Source organism: Danio aesculapii, chromosome 6, assembly GCF_903798145.1.
Source record: "Danio aesculapii chromosome 6, fDanAes4.1, whole genome shotgun sequence".
Classification (NCBI taxonomy): domain Eukaryota; kingdom Metazoa; phylum Chordata; class Actinopteri; order Cypriniformes; family Danionidae; genus Danio; species Danio aesculapii.
This window is the reverse complement of record NC_079440.1, coordinates 4,880,036-4,895,035: the sequence shown is the minus strand read 5'-3', so window position 1 is coordinate 4,895,035 and position 15,000 is coordinate 4,880,036. Positions and strand designations below refer to the sequence as shown.

The 15,000-nt window shown below is 32.1% G+C and overlaps 1 protein-coding gene across 5 annotated transcripts in view; it reads right to left on the bottom strand.

The window, feature by feature from the left end:
* ptprfa (protein tyrosine phosphatase receptor type Fa) overlaps positions 1-15,000 on the bottom strand; it is a 444,470-nt gene that overhangs the window by 134,434 nt on the left and 295,036 nt on the right. For all 5 annotated transcript variants that reach the window (XM_056459356.1, XM_056459357.1, XM_056459358.1 and 2 more), the window contains one exon: positions 5,996-6,265. In XM_056459356.1, the coding sequence (XP_056315331.1) occupies positions 5,996-6,265 (270 nt within the window). The remainder of the gene's footprint in view (positions 1-5,995; positions 6,266-15,000) is intronic.

Sequence of the window (15,000 nt, the reverse complement as noted above, 5' to 3'; positions counted from 1 at the left end):
ACAGTTGCGGATGTAAAAAGAACAGCTTGTGATGTGTTTTCTTTCATTTATTAGAGTGAATTCACACTCGGTGCAGCTCAATGCACTTCATTTTAACAGCAAATTAGACACCAATTATATCTAAAACACAAGAAGTGCTGGTGGTGAATTAAGGAGCACTTAGCATTTGCACCTGGAATTGATTTTTAATGGGGTTTTTATTTAAAACACACACTGTGTTGTTAATTTATGTCAAATATTCCCTATAGAAAATAATTATACAATGCCCAAATAAGGGGGAGGCATGGTGGCTCAGTGGCTTGCACTGTCACCTCACAGCAAGAAGGTCGCTGGTTCAGGCACAGTCCAAAGACATGCGCTATAGCTAAACTGGATGAAGTAAATTGGCTGTAGTGTGTGTAAATGAGTGTGCATTGGTGTTTCCCAATACTGAGTTGCAGTTGGAAGGGCATCACTGCATTAAACATACGCTGGAATAGTTGGTGGTTCATTTCGCTGTGGCGACCCCTGATAAGTAAGGGACAAAGCTGAAGGAAAATGAATGAATGAATGAATGAATGAATGTCCAAATAAGTGGTGCTGTTGCTTCTGACAACCATAAAAAAGGGGTTTCTGTATTTGAAATGAAGTGAGAAATGAATAAAACTAAATAATATTAGTTAACTGACTTTAAAAGAACAGTAATATTGATTAATTACCAATTATGAATAATAAAATGATGTTTTAGTAGTAATCACTAAAATAACACACTAAAAAAACACTAACAAGAATTGTGTTGTTTTAGCTCATTTTAAATTCGTTTGGACAAGCAAAGATGTTTTTTTAATGTATTTATGTTGTTGCTAGGGTGTTGTAAGCCACTTAGAGTGAGCTACACTAAAACATATTATAATAAAATATAAAATAAAATAATGTTTTCGTAGTAGTAATCGCTAAAATCACATTAAAATAATGATTATTCTGAGTAATATTTAGTAAAAGATCAAACATGTGAAAATATTGGAAAAGCAATCAAATATACAGACAATCTTTTCCTTATAAACGTCTAAAGCAATTCTAACACACACATTTTATTGTTTTGTAAGATTTATTTTTGGCCTTTTTTCCATTATTAGACAGGACAGTATTTAGACAGGAAGAGAAGTTGGAGAGAGAAAGAGGGAGGTAGGGTAGGGAGATGTCCTCGAGCTGGGATTCGAACTCGGGACGCCCTGACATGCTACTGTACAATATGTCGACAATCTAACCACTAGGCTATTGCGCCGACCTGACATACAGTTAAAGTCAGAATTATTAGCCCCCGTTTATTTTTTTCCCCCAATTTCCATTTCGCAGAGAGCAGATTTTTTTCAACACATTTCTAAACATAATAGTTTTAATAACTGATTTCTAATAACTTATTTATTTTATCTTTGCCATAATGACAGTAAATAATAGTTAACTAAATATTTTTCAAGACACTTCTATACAGCTTAAAGTGACATTTAAAGGCTTAACTAGGTTAATTAGGTTAACTAGGCAGGTTAGGGTAATTAGGTAAGTTATTGTATAACGATGGTTTGTTCTGTAGACTATTGAAAAAATATATAGCTTAAAGGGGCTAATAATATTGACCTTAAAATGGTTTTTAAAAAATTAAACTGACGAAATAAAACAAATAAGACTTTCTCCAGAAGAAAAAATATTATCAGACACACTGTGAAAATTTCCTTGCTCTGTTAAACATCAGTTGGGAAATATTTAAAAAGAAATGAAAAATAAATAAATAAATACATTTTGACTTCAACTGTATGCATCTAGAGAAAAAGAAACAGGGAAATAAAACTCTACCATTGCTTATAGCTGTCGGATTATTTTTCATTTCTTTATTCTGAAAGTGTCCTCAAAAGTGTCCTCCTTTTTTTATTTGAAAGAAATGGTTACCCTTTGAAACCACTTGTTCTGACATGCTAACATATTTCGAATGAATGCAAATACATCCGTGACATTTCTCCGAGCAGATATGCAGTAATGATCTGGCATTTGACACGAACGGCGCAAAATGTGCCGTGTTAAACACTGTTATTATGATCATTCTGTGTCTGTATTATAGACTGGTTCCTTCAGCTCACCATATTTCCACAGTCAGGAGGAAAAAATGGCTGCACCGTCATGAAATAGCTTCTGAAATTGACGCTAAACAACTTTTGTGGTGTATGTGATCGGACAGCTGTCAGGATCCAAACAGATCAGCTTGAATAAGCAGCAGCCGTGTGGATAAGGACAGAAAAACACAATGAAACCCGCAGCTTTAGGACGATTAAAATCATTACAGTGGCTACAGTACAGGCCAGAAAGTCAGAACACACAGTATTAACCTCAGATAACATGATCATGTATGACAGAAAAAGGCAGAGCAGCATGGTGAGAAATACTCACAATACACACTCAACATGCTGTAGAAATGATTGGCTCTTCTTTAATCAATGCTGCAACTGCATTTGCATGAACTGAGCTCCAATTCTCTTTGAGTCCTGCTCTAAATTCTTTATTTTAAACTCTTCCCCAGACACAGCAATAAACGCACAATCACTGCCTAATGGGAAGTTCAGAACAGCATACATTAGAAACTAATACACTACGGTGATGCTACAGAGGAAAACTTATGCTGAACTCTAAATAATTTGGGCTAACAAAAATGATGCTTGCTGTTATAATGTTAGGCTGTTGTTGATGGTTGCTATGCTGTTGCTAATGGTGATTTAAGGGCTAGTTCACCCAAACATGAAAATTCCAACCCAGGCTTATTATGGATATGTACCCCTGTATACATTTCTGGAGAGCACAAAATATGTCCCAGGAGGTACTTTTTTGCCGTTTTTGTTTGAGGCCGCTGTCGACTGAATGATAGACCGACTTTATTTTGCTTTATTATATTTTTGTTGCAATTTTATTTTAATTTAACTAGTTTGTCAATTTATTTCAGCAACAAGGGTCACTATGGGAAAAAATTACAACCTTAATTTTACAAAATGTTTTGTTAAAACTTGAAAAAGAAAAGAAAATCACAAATAAATAAATAAATAAAACAAAAAAAAAGTTGTTGGAAGAAAGATCAAGGTCCCATAATGCATTTAAAAAACATAAACAATAATGGGGAAAAATTGAATCACAAAATAAGGAAAACTGCTAATTTATGGCTATTTTCTACTATGTTGCAGTCAAGTTTCAAGTTTCCTGAATCACAGTGCAGTCTTTCAAACAAGCGTTTAACGTGATCATTCTGGGACAATGAGATGTTTCGAATGGATTCATTATCGTGCAGCAGCCCTAAAAATAATCCTTAATGATGATTCTGAGCTCAGAGAATTTGTTGGCTCTGTCGAGGCGGGAAAAAAAGGAGGAGAGAGATCTCCTCATCGCATTTCGGCTCTGATGAAACATTGATGAGCTGATTGCATGCGCTGTCTGTCTGGGTCGCTGGGAATCCCCATGAGTGGGTTATTGATGAGATTTCACTCTCGACATTTCTGGGCCCAGCCTCCAATCTGATTAGAGCAACTTTGTTTATTACCGTCTAGATAATCACAGATAATCACAGACTTTAAGTAAACAACTCATATCAACACTTGCTGGCTGTACTGGTAACTAGGGGGAAAAGATTCAAATAAGTCATTGAATCACGACAACCAAACATACACAACTTCCACAATGCAATGAGTTGATTTTTGTTTAAAGAGTATTACTATTTTCTTTGAGTGTAAAGAGTTTTGTATTACTACACAGAAAAAATAATTCATTAGATTTACTTTATCTGGTAAGTGATTGCAAATAATTTATATGCGCTGAATATAAACAAACAAATCAAATTTGTTTAACTTAATTTCTTTGTTTAAATTCAGCCCATATAAATTGTTTGCACTCATTCATTCATTTTCCTTCTGCTTAGTCTCTTTTTCAGAGGTAGCCACAGCAGAATGAACAGCCAACTATTCCGGCATACGTTTTACACAGTGGATGCCCTTCCAGCCGCAACCCAGTACTGAGAAACACCCATGCATTTTCACATTCACACACACTCATACACTTTGGCCAATTTAGTTAATCCATTTCCCCTATAGCGCATGTGTTTGGACTGTGGGGGAAACCGGAGCACCCTGAAGAAACCCACACCAACACGGGGAGAACATGCAAACTCCACACAGAAACGCCAACTGGTCCAGCCGGGACTCAAACCAGCGACCTTCTTGCTGTGAGGCGAGCCACTGAGCCACCTTGCCATCCTGTTTGCAACCACTTACCTTACAAAAAATTGAGTAAATCCAACGAATATTTTTTTTCAGTGTACTTTCCAAAAAGTCAAAAGTTCTTCATTGTGTAGGTGCAAATTTAGCATGCAAAGTGATTAAAACAAGTTGTTTTGTTGAAGTGCCTGTATAATAGTTATTTATAATTGTTTTTTAGGTAGTTGGATGTCTTGTCGTTGAAAGAAATGTTAGCCTTTTTTATTTAGAAAGCACACATTCAATTGATCAAACGTGATAGCAAAGACATTTAGAATGTGACTACAGATGTTACAAAACAACTGGTACTTAACGTCTTTTAAATAAAGAATCACATCACAGTTTTCACAAAAAACTGTATGTATGTGTATATATATATATATATATATATATATATATATATATATATATATATATATGTATCATATACAGATATCTTGCATGCATGTGTTAAATGTGTGTATGTTTGTACGTACTTATACATACATACATACATACATACATACATACATATATATATATATATACACACACACACATACATATATATATATATATACACATATACACATATGTATACGTATGTACATGTATTTATACATACATACATACATACATACATACATACATGCACACACACATATATATTTATATATATATATATATATATATATATATATATATATATATATATATATATATATATATATATATTTATATATACACACACACACACACACACACACGCACGCACGCACACGCACATACACATGCACGCACACGCACGCACACGCACAGGCAAGGTATCTGTATATGATACAAATTCATTAATTTTCCTTCAGCTTAGTCCCTATTCATCAGGGGTCACCACAGCAGAATAAACAGCCAACTATTCCGGCATATGTTTTACGCAATGGATGCCCTTTCAGCCATAACCCAGTACTGGGAAACACCCAGAACAGAAAACTTTGCATCACAGAAATACATAACTATTTTAAAAACTATTTTAATTTTAAACTGTTATATATTGCAGAATGTTACTGTATTTGTCATCAACTAAATGCAGAAATATGCAGCTAAATATGCCGCTATGGTGAGCCTGAGACTTAATTATATACAGTTGAAGTCAGAATTATTAGCCCTCCTGAATTAATAGCATCCATGTATATTTTTTCTTCAATTCCTGTTTAGAAAGAAGATTTTTTCCACATATTTCTAAACCTAATATTTTTAATAACTCATTTTTAATAACTGATTTATTTTATCTTTGCCATGATGACAGTAAATAATATTTGACTAGATATTTTTTAAGATACTAGTATCCAGCTTAAAGTGCAATGTAAAGACTTAACTAGGGTAATTAGGTTAATTATGCAAGTTAGGGTAATCAGGCAAGTTAATGTAAAACAGTGGTTTGTTCTGTAGACTATCGAAAAAAAAGCTTAATAATTTTGACCTTAAAATGGTAAAAAATAAATAAAAACTGCTTTTATTCTTGCCGAAATAAAACAAATAAAACTTTCTCCAGAAGAAAAAATATGATCAGAAATACTGTGAAAAATGTTTTGCTCTGTTAATCATCATTTAGAAAATATTTGAATAAAGAAGAAAAAAAATAACCACAGGAGGATAAATCATTTTGACTTCAGCTGTATGTTTTAAAGAAAACTCAACATAGCTTAAGATTTAAGATGTGAATGTGTGACATGCATCTGAATCTGAACTGTTCTTACCTTTAACAGTGATCTGAGCTGTGGTGTCGATCATGCCCAGTGATGATATGGCCACGCAGGTGTAGTTCCCCGACTGGCGGATGTTGGTGAGCTCCAGCACATTTCGGCCGATGGGCATCTCCTCTTCTTTGGTCAGCTCCTGTTCGCCCTTCATCCACTTCACATAGGGCATCGGAGCGCCCACCGCCACGCAGGTGAGGTTCACGCTGCCGCCCGGCATCACCTCGTGATTGGTGGGAGGGATTGAAAAACGTGGTGGGACTCGTCGGACTGTTGGAGGAGCGCAGATAATAATATAAGCAAAACACAGATAGAGGTAGAGGTTTTAGGAGTGCCTCTGGATATACACCAGTCATATCTGGGCTGTTTAATCATAATCAAGCATATATGAGAAATATGAAAAATAAATGAGGTCTGACGACAATTTAATAATTAATCTGAAGAGACAAATGCCAAAGTAAATTAAAGGATTAGAGCTGAGAGCACTAAATATTCACCACATCTGGTTCTGAAGGATATCTTTTGGCTCTGATGTCGTATTTATTTATAGTCTTATTGAATGGCACGCTATGCACCGTTATATAGTTAAATTGATCATCTTTACACGAACACAGTATAATAAGTATGTAATATGTACACTTAGCGGCCACTTTATTAGGTACGCCTGTCCAACTGCTCTTCAACACAATTATTTTTATCAGCCAATCACATGGCAGCAACTCAATGCATTTAGCCATCTAGACATGGTCAAGACGATCTGCTACGGTTCAAACCGAGCATCAGAATGAGGAAGAAAGGTGATTTAAGTGACTTTGAACGTGGCATGGTTGTTGGTGCCAGGCAGGCTGGTCTGAGTATTTCAGAAACTGCTGATCTACTGGGATTTTCACGCACAACCATCTCTAGGGTTTACAGAGAATGGTCAGAGAAAGAGAAAATATGCAGTGAGTGACAATTCTGTGGGCACCGATGACTTGTTGATGCCAGAGGTCAGAGCAGAAATAGTAACTCAAGTAACCACTCGTTACAACCGAGGTCTGCAGAAGAGCATCTCTGAACGCCTGACACGTCCAACCTTGAGGTGGATGGGCTACAGCAGCAGAAGACCACACCGGGTGCCACTCCTGTCAGCTAAATACAGGAAAATGAGGCTACAATTCACACAGGCTCACTAAAAGGGGCAAAAGCGAGTCCAACCCGATACTAGTAAGGTGTACCTATTAAAGTGGCCGGTGAGTGTATAAAAAGTGCTGTCAAACGATTAATCGTGATTAATCACATCCAAGATAAGATTTTGGGTCCCACTTTATATTAAGTGGTCCTAAATACTATATACTTGCACTTAATGTGTTCATAATGTATTGCAGAACACTTGAGTTGGGATACGTGTGAGGGTGTAAGATGGGTCAACAGTGTAATTCTTATGAAAGTAATTACAGAAATTAATTACAGATGTAATTATACATGCAGGTATTTAATCAAGCATAAGTACATGTATATGCAAAATAATTACATTGTAATTAATTATCAATTTCAGTGTAAGTACAGTTATAGTCAGAATTATTAGCCCCCCTAAATTATTAGCTCCTCTGTTTATTTTTTACCCCCAATTTCTGTTAAACAGAGAGAAGTTTTCTTCAACACATTTCTAAACATAATAGTTTGTTCTGTAGACTATCGAAAAAATATATAGCTTAAAGGGGCTAATAATTTTGACCTTAAAATGTTTTTTATTCTAGCCAAAAAACAACAACAAATAAGACTTTCCCCGGAAGAAAAAATATTATCAGACACACTGTGAAAATTTCCTTGCTCTGTTAAACATCATTTGGAAAATATTTCAAAAATACAAAATAAAAAAAAAATTAAATTAAAAGGGGGTTTAATAATTCTGACTTCAACTGTATACTTATATAGAATTTGTTTATCTTTTAAATGTTGTCAGGGGGTTTGTTGTAGTTATTGTCTTTATATTGAGGCTTTATTTATTTATTTATCAATTTCTTTATGTATTATTTTTATCTGTTTATTTTTTTGGGAATGTAAACATTAAGTAAATGTTATGTGTAAACTATGTTTATAAAAGTTTAATAAAAAACAGTTAAAACAAGAATTTGCATTATATATAAATATTTTATACAATATAGTTATGCAGATATTTACATACACAAAAATATACACAGTACACACAAATATATTTAGTAAATATAAACCTGTATTTTGGATGCGATTAATCTCGATCATACGACTTTCTCATTGTTGTGACTAATAGTTTAGTGATGTAAAGCATATTTCCTTTATGGTTTCATTGATATAAACAGGGACCGGGAACTTTTCACCAAATTCAGTAATTTATTTCTAATTGTTCTAAATGTCTTTGCATGACCCTAAATGGGTCTAAATTGGGACCCATTGCATCTTTAATTATTAAATATAATAGCTAATTTGATTATGCATTCAGCCTTTATATGTGAATATAATATATTTACCACATCTTTGCATATATATTTTTAGATAATGTCCATTTTGGAAATGTTTTTATTCATTTACTTATGTTCTTTTGCATATAGCTGCATTCAACTGCATCTAACATTTTAGACTGATCAAACTCTTTTATTTTTGGTGTGTAGCCAAAAGGCCAAACCATCCATTCCACTGAATACACAACAAAAGCACTGTGTATCTGCAGAGATCCCATAAACGAAGAACATTTTCTGTAGACTTCACGGGTAAGCAGTCTTCTGAGAGACGGCTAATAACCTGATCTTTCATAATGTCTCTCAGTATATGAGGTGGAATTGTTTTCAGATGGCAGATGGTTTAACAGGGGGCTCTGCGGCCACACGTCTGCTTATATTTCACAGATAAACAAGTCTCACTTCTCAGGGACTCCAGCTCACTTCCAAATCTGAACATTACCTGCTCATTTCCTTCCATTGCCTGCTTGTTTCCAGACTCGGGAAATGATTGTGGATAAATGAGGACAGTATGAGGCTGAGGGATTATAAATGCTCAGTATTTATTTGACTTGATGGCAGTTTTTGGAAAGTTCTTTGCCCAACCTCCAGCAATAAACTCTTCTCTTGCACGCACATTTGCTTTACTTGAGTATGATGTGATTTTTTTTGCATAATCAGGTGTGTTGCAACAAACTTTACAATAGTGTCAAACTCAAACTAGCCAAATAAATGAGTCCAAATCAAATCTGATAAATCTGTAATAGTTGAAAGTTGATTATTGTGTGCAGTGAGAAAAGTAGTAAGGGGTTTGAACACTAAGATCTGAAATTTTTGTACATTTTTTAGTCATGTCATTAAAAAAAATCATGCACAGAATCCTAACACACTGAGTCTGATTCAAGCAAGCAAGCACATAAATTAAATACATAAAGTAAATAAATAAAAATAAATTATTCATTTTCTTTTCTGCTTAGTCCCTTTATTAATCAGGGGTCGCCACAGCAGAATGAACCGCCAACTTATCCAGCATATGTTTTATGCAGCAGATGCCCTTCCAGCTGCAACCCATCACAGGGAAATCAATAAATCAATCAATCAATAAATAAATAAAACAAATAAATGCAAAGTATTTTGGAATTTTCATGATAATTAAACAGATGCAAAAATAATAGTTTCTATTTACTGTAATAAAATAAAATAAAAATGTAATAAAATATAAATAGAATAACATAATAACAGTATCAAATCAAAATAAAATAAAAATCAAGTTGAATCAAATCAAATATAAAAAAATGAATTAAAGTTGAATTAAATTAAAAGCAAGCAAATAAATAAATAAATAAATAAATAAATAAATAACCTACAAAGTATTTTTTGGACATTTTCATAAATGTTAAATATTTTTATATTAGTAAATATGTATATAACAAAAATAATAGTTTCCTTTACTGTAATAAAATAAAATAAATTAAAATCAAATGTAATCAAATAAATTAAAATCAAAATATGATAAATCAAAATTAAACCTAAGTAAAATAGTATAAAATAAAAATGTAACAAAATAAATTGAAAACAAATAAAAATTAAATAAACATTTACTAAAATAAATGAAAAAATATATAAATACAATTATATAATCATTTAAAATAAAATAAAAAAAGAAAACTAATTGAGTCGAACCAAAATAAAATTAAAATCAAGTTGAATCAAATCAAATATTAAAAAATTAATTAAAGTTGAATCAAACTAAAAGCAAGCAAACAAGCAAATAAATTAAAATTAAATTAAAATAAAGTATTTTTTGGACCTTTTCATAATATATATATATATATATATATATATATATATATATATATATATATATATATATATATATATATATATATATATATATATATATATATGATACCTAAACATGCAAAAATAAGTTTCATTTACTGTAATAAAATAAAATAAAATTCAATAATAAATTAAAATCTAAATAAAATACAAAGAAATATATATTAAATTAAAATAAAATCTAAATAAAATATAATAAAATAAAAATGTAACAAAATAAATTTAAATCAAATCAAAATAAAAATAAACATTTACTAAATCAAAAAAAAAATCTAATACAATAAAAGAGTTTAATAAAATAAAATGAAAAAAAAAAAACAAAACAAAACAATAATTGAGTAGAATCAAAATAAAATAAAAATCCTCAAATCCAAGTAAAATAAAATACATTAAAACTGAATTAAGTAAAATTTAATTTAAATCGGATAAATTTGTCCTTGTTGAAAGCTGATTAATGTGTGCAGTCAGAAAAAAAGCAGTAAGGTCTTTGAGGACGTCACTAATGTGACATGAATAAAACTGTTGCTACATCATATTTTTTTGTTCCTACTATGCATATCGATGGCTCAACATTTTTCTAAATATCTTGTTTTGAAGTTCTTAGGTGTATACATAGAACCACCCAAGTGCGAATAAACGGTGAAGAAATGTTCATATTTGGTTGAACTTTCCCTTTAATGAATTGATAAAAGTTTTGTGGCTACTGTATACTTATGTACCATATAACTTTAGCCTCTGCCTATATATCTGAACATATTGCTGAAGCTTGGGTACAGTAAATCAATATTTATTACAACCCTTATTGACTGGAGTCAGGTAAACACTGAGCACAATCTGATCTGTGCCGGCCGTGGCCAGAGGCGGCCAGACTGATCATCATCTTAGAGTTTGGACTTTGGGGACCGAGTTAAGTGTGTTAGTTTAGCAGGAATAGCCCTGCAGGTGTAAGAGTGTGAGAGAAACATCACATTAATCCACGTTAGTCACTGTACATGGAGAGGATGATGTTATCCATGGACATGAGAGATGGTCATGATGGCGAGAGTTAGAGTTTGTTAAGAAAGTTGGAGAGAAAGTCTCTGCTGGCTTGTAAAACTGAGTGATGGCAGCCTTCAAGACAGTCTTCTATAAAATTAAACAAAAATAAAATAAAATAAAAAGTGAATTAATCAAAATAAAATAAAATGAAATAAATTAATAATAATAATAATAATAATAATAATAATAATAATAATAAAATCAAAATTCAATTGAATCGAATCAAATTAAAATAAAACTTAATTTAGTTAAATTAAAATAAATATGATAAATTTTTGATGAAAATCCAATTGAATTGAATCAATAAAGTTAATTGAATTAAAATAACATTTAAATAAAAAAAAATTAATCAAAGTAAAATAATTAATTAATTAATTAATTAATTAATAATAATAATAATAATAATAATAATAATAATAATAATAATAATAATAATAATTAAAATAAACAATAAATAAAAATCCAGTTGAATCAAATCAAAACAAAATAAATAATAATAATAATAATAATAATAAAAATAATATTAACAATAATAAAATAAACTATAAAATAAAAATCCAATTGAATGGAATATATTAAAGAAAAATGTAATCAAATTAAAATAAATATAATAAAATTAATAAAAACTCCAATTGAATTGAATCAATAAAATAAAAATAAAAAGGTAAATTGAAATAAAATAAAATTTAAATAAAATAAATTTTTTATCAAAGTAAAATAATTAATTAATTAATTAATTAATACATAATAATAATAATAATAATAATAACAATAATAATAATAATAATAAATAATTATAATAATAATAATAATAATAATAATAATAATATTAACAATAATAAAATAAACTATAAAATAAAAATCCAATTGAATGGGATCAAATTAAAGAAAAATCTTATGAAATTAAAATAAATATAATAAAATTAATAAAAATCCAATTGAATTAAATCAATAAAAAAGGGTAAATAAAGGTAAATTGAATTAAAATAAAATAAAAAAGTGAAATAGAATAAAATAAATAAATAATAAATAATAAAAAATAATAATAATAATAAATAAATAAATAAATAAATGAAATGATAGGCATGGTCCGGACATGGTGGCGAGAGTTAGAGTTTGTTAAGAAAGTTGGAGAGAAAGTCTCTGCTGGCTAGTAAAACTGAGTGATGGCAGCGACCGCGGTGAGGTTAGGGCAATACACACTTTAGTCACCGATCTCGTGAGAGTGAGAGCAAATGAAAGCTTGCTGTTAGACATGCGCACAAACATGCATGCTATTTTGAAAAGAGAGAGAGAGAAGGAAAGCAACAAATCTCTAGGGGCTTCGTTTTACGGGTATACAGGCTGATTGCAGGTTGCTGGGGTTTATTCAAAGCACAAGTGATTTCTCACACACACACACACACACACACACACATAGACAAGCACATCAATGGCCGTGCAAGCATGAAGCAGAAAAACACACATCAGCGATAACCAACAGAGCATGCATGTGCGGCATATAGACCAAAACAGAGCAAACGCATTGAGTAACACATATACAACAGAGCAACAAATTAAATTCCTGTATTATCTGATTAATGGAGAATAAAAAAACAGGACTGGAGAACTCTCCAAAACAAGCAGCGATCAGAGAAGAATTCCTCAACAACCAAACTCCTTATCCTGCCAATATTTCTGCTGTCAGTAATGGACATTACTTGTAAATCTTCTGGTCAGAGGATTATTGTAGAATCAGTCTCTAATCAGCATCAAAGATGTGCTTTACTGCATCAAGCAACTCAAATAAAGCCCTACACAAACACTGGAGAGAAACGTGAACTCAGGGTCTATGCTGAACAGTCAAGGCCGAATGAGGGGTTGATTTAGGCTTTGTTGGGAAACTGCAATGTACAGCTGAAGGGCTTGAAATGTTTAAAATTCTCAAATATTTCCCAAGTGTTTTTTTACCAAAAAAACAAGATAGATAGATAGATAGATAGATAGATAGATAGATAGATAGATAGATAGATAGATAGATAGATAGATAGATAGATAGATAGATAGATAGATAGATAGATAGATAGATAGATAGATAGATAGATAGATAGATAGATAGATAGATAGATAGACAAGTTGATGGATGGATGGATGGATGGATGGATGGATGGATGGATGGATGGATGGATGGATGGATGGATGGATGGATGGATGGATGGATGGATGGATGGATGGATGGATGGATGGATGGATGGATGGATAGATAGATAGATAGATAGATAGATAGATAGATAGATAGATAGATAGATAGATAGATAGATAGATAGATAGATAGATAGATAGATAGACAGACACAGACAATTTGATAGATAGAACGATAGATAGATAGATAGATAGATAGATAGATAGAACGATAGAACGATAGATAGATAGATAGATAGATAGATAGATAGATAGATAGATAGATAGATAGATAGATAGATAGATAGATAGACAGACAGACAGACAGACAAGTTGATGGATGGATGGATGGATGGATGGATGGATGGATGGATGGATGGATGGATGGATGGATGGATGGATGGATGGATGGATGGATGGATGGATGGATGGATGGATAGATAGATAGATAGATAGATAGATAGATAGATAGATAGATAGATAGATAGATAGATAGATAGATAGATAGATAGATAGATAGATAGATAGATAGATAGAAAACATTTGACATAAGTGAAGTTCCACTACTGTATTGTTTTTTTTATTTTTTATTTTTTGTTTTTAAGAGAAAACATTTGACAAGTAACCTTTATTCTAAATTATTAAAAGGTGTGGTTAGGAAGACCATCCGACAAGCTAATTCAGCTAAAAATAGTGCTTGAAGTGTAACCTAAATTCAGTATATAAATCTTATAATTAAATAGAAAATGAGGTGAATAACTTCAAAAACGTCCACTTTTTTGAGAGAACCCCCCCCCCCCTCACCCCTTTAACCAGGCTGGCTATGGGCCTGTAATACTAATTAATTGGTTGGTTGGGATCATGCCAGGAAAGTGTGTTCGTTTATTTGCTTTGGTATGGATCAAACTCGATGTTGAGTTTTATTTTTGGTGTGGTTTGCTCTCATACTGTCCATTTTGGTGATACATTCATTAATTTATTTTTTTTCTTTTCAGCTTAGTCCCTTTATTAATCTGGGGTCGCCATAGCAGAATGAACCGCCAACTTATCCAGCATATGTTTTACACAGTGGATGCCCTTCCAGCTGCAACCCATCACTGGGAAACATCCATGCACTCATTCATACACACACTCAATCACTATGGTCAATTTTAGCATACCCAATTTAGCTATATGTCTTCGGACTGTGGGGGAAACTGGAGTACCCAGAGGAAACCCACGCCAACAAGGGGAGAACATGCCAACTGACCCAGCCGAGGTTCAAACCAGCGACCTTTTTGTTGCAAGGCGAAAGTGCTAACCACTGCGCCACCGCATCGTCTTTTATGAACCAATTTAAACAGTCTGTCTATCTATCTATCTATCTATCTATCTATCTATCTATCTATCTATCTATCTATCTATCTATCTATCTATCTATCTATCTATCTATCTATCTATCTATCTGTCTGTCTGTCTGTCTGTCTGTCTGTCTGTCTGTCTGTCTGTCTGTCTGTCTGTCTGTCTGTC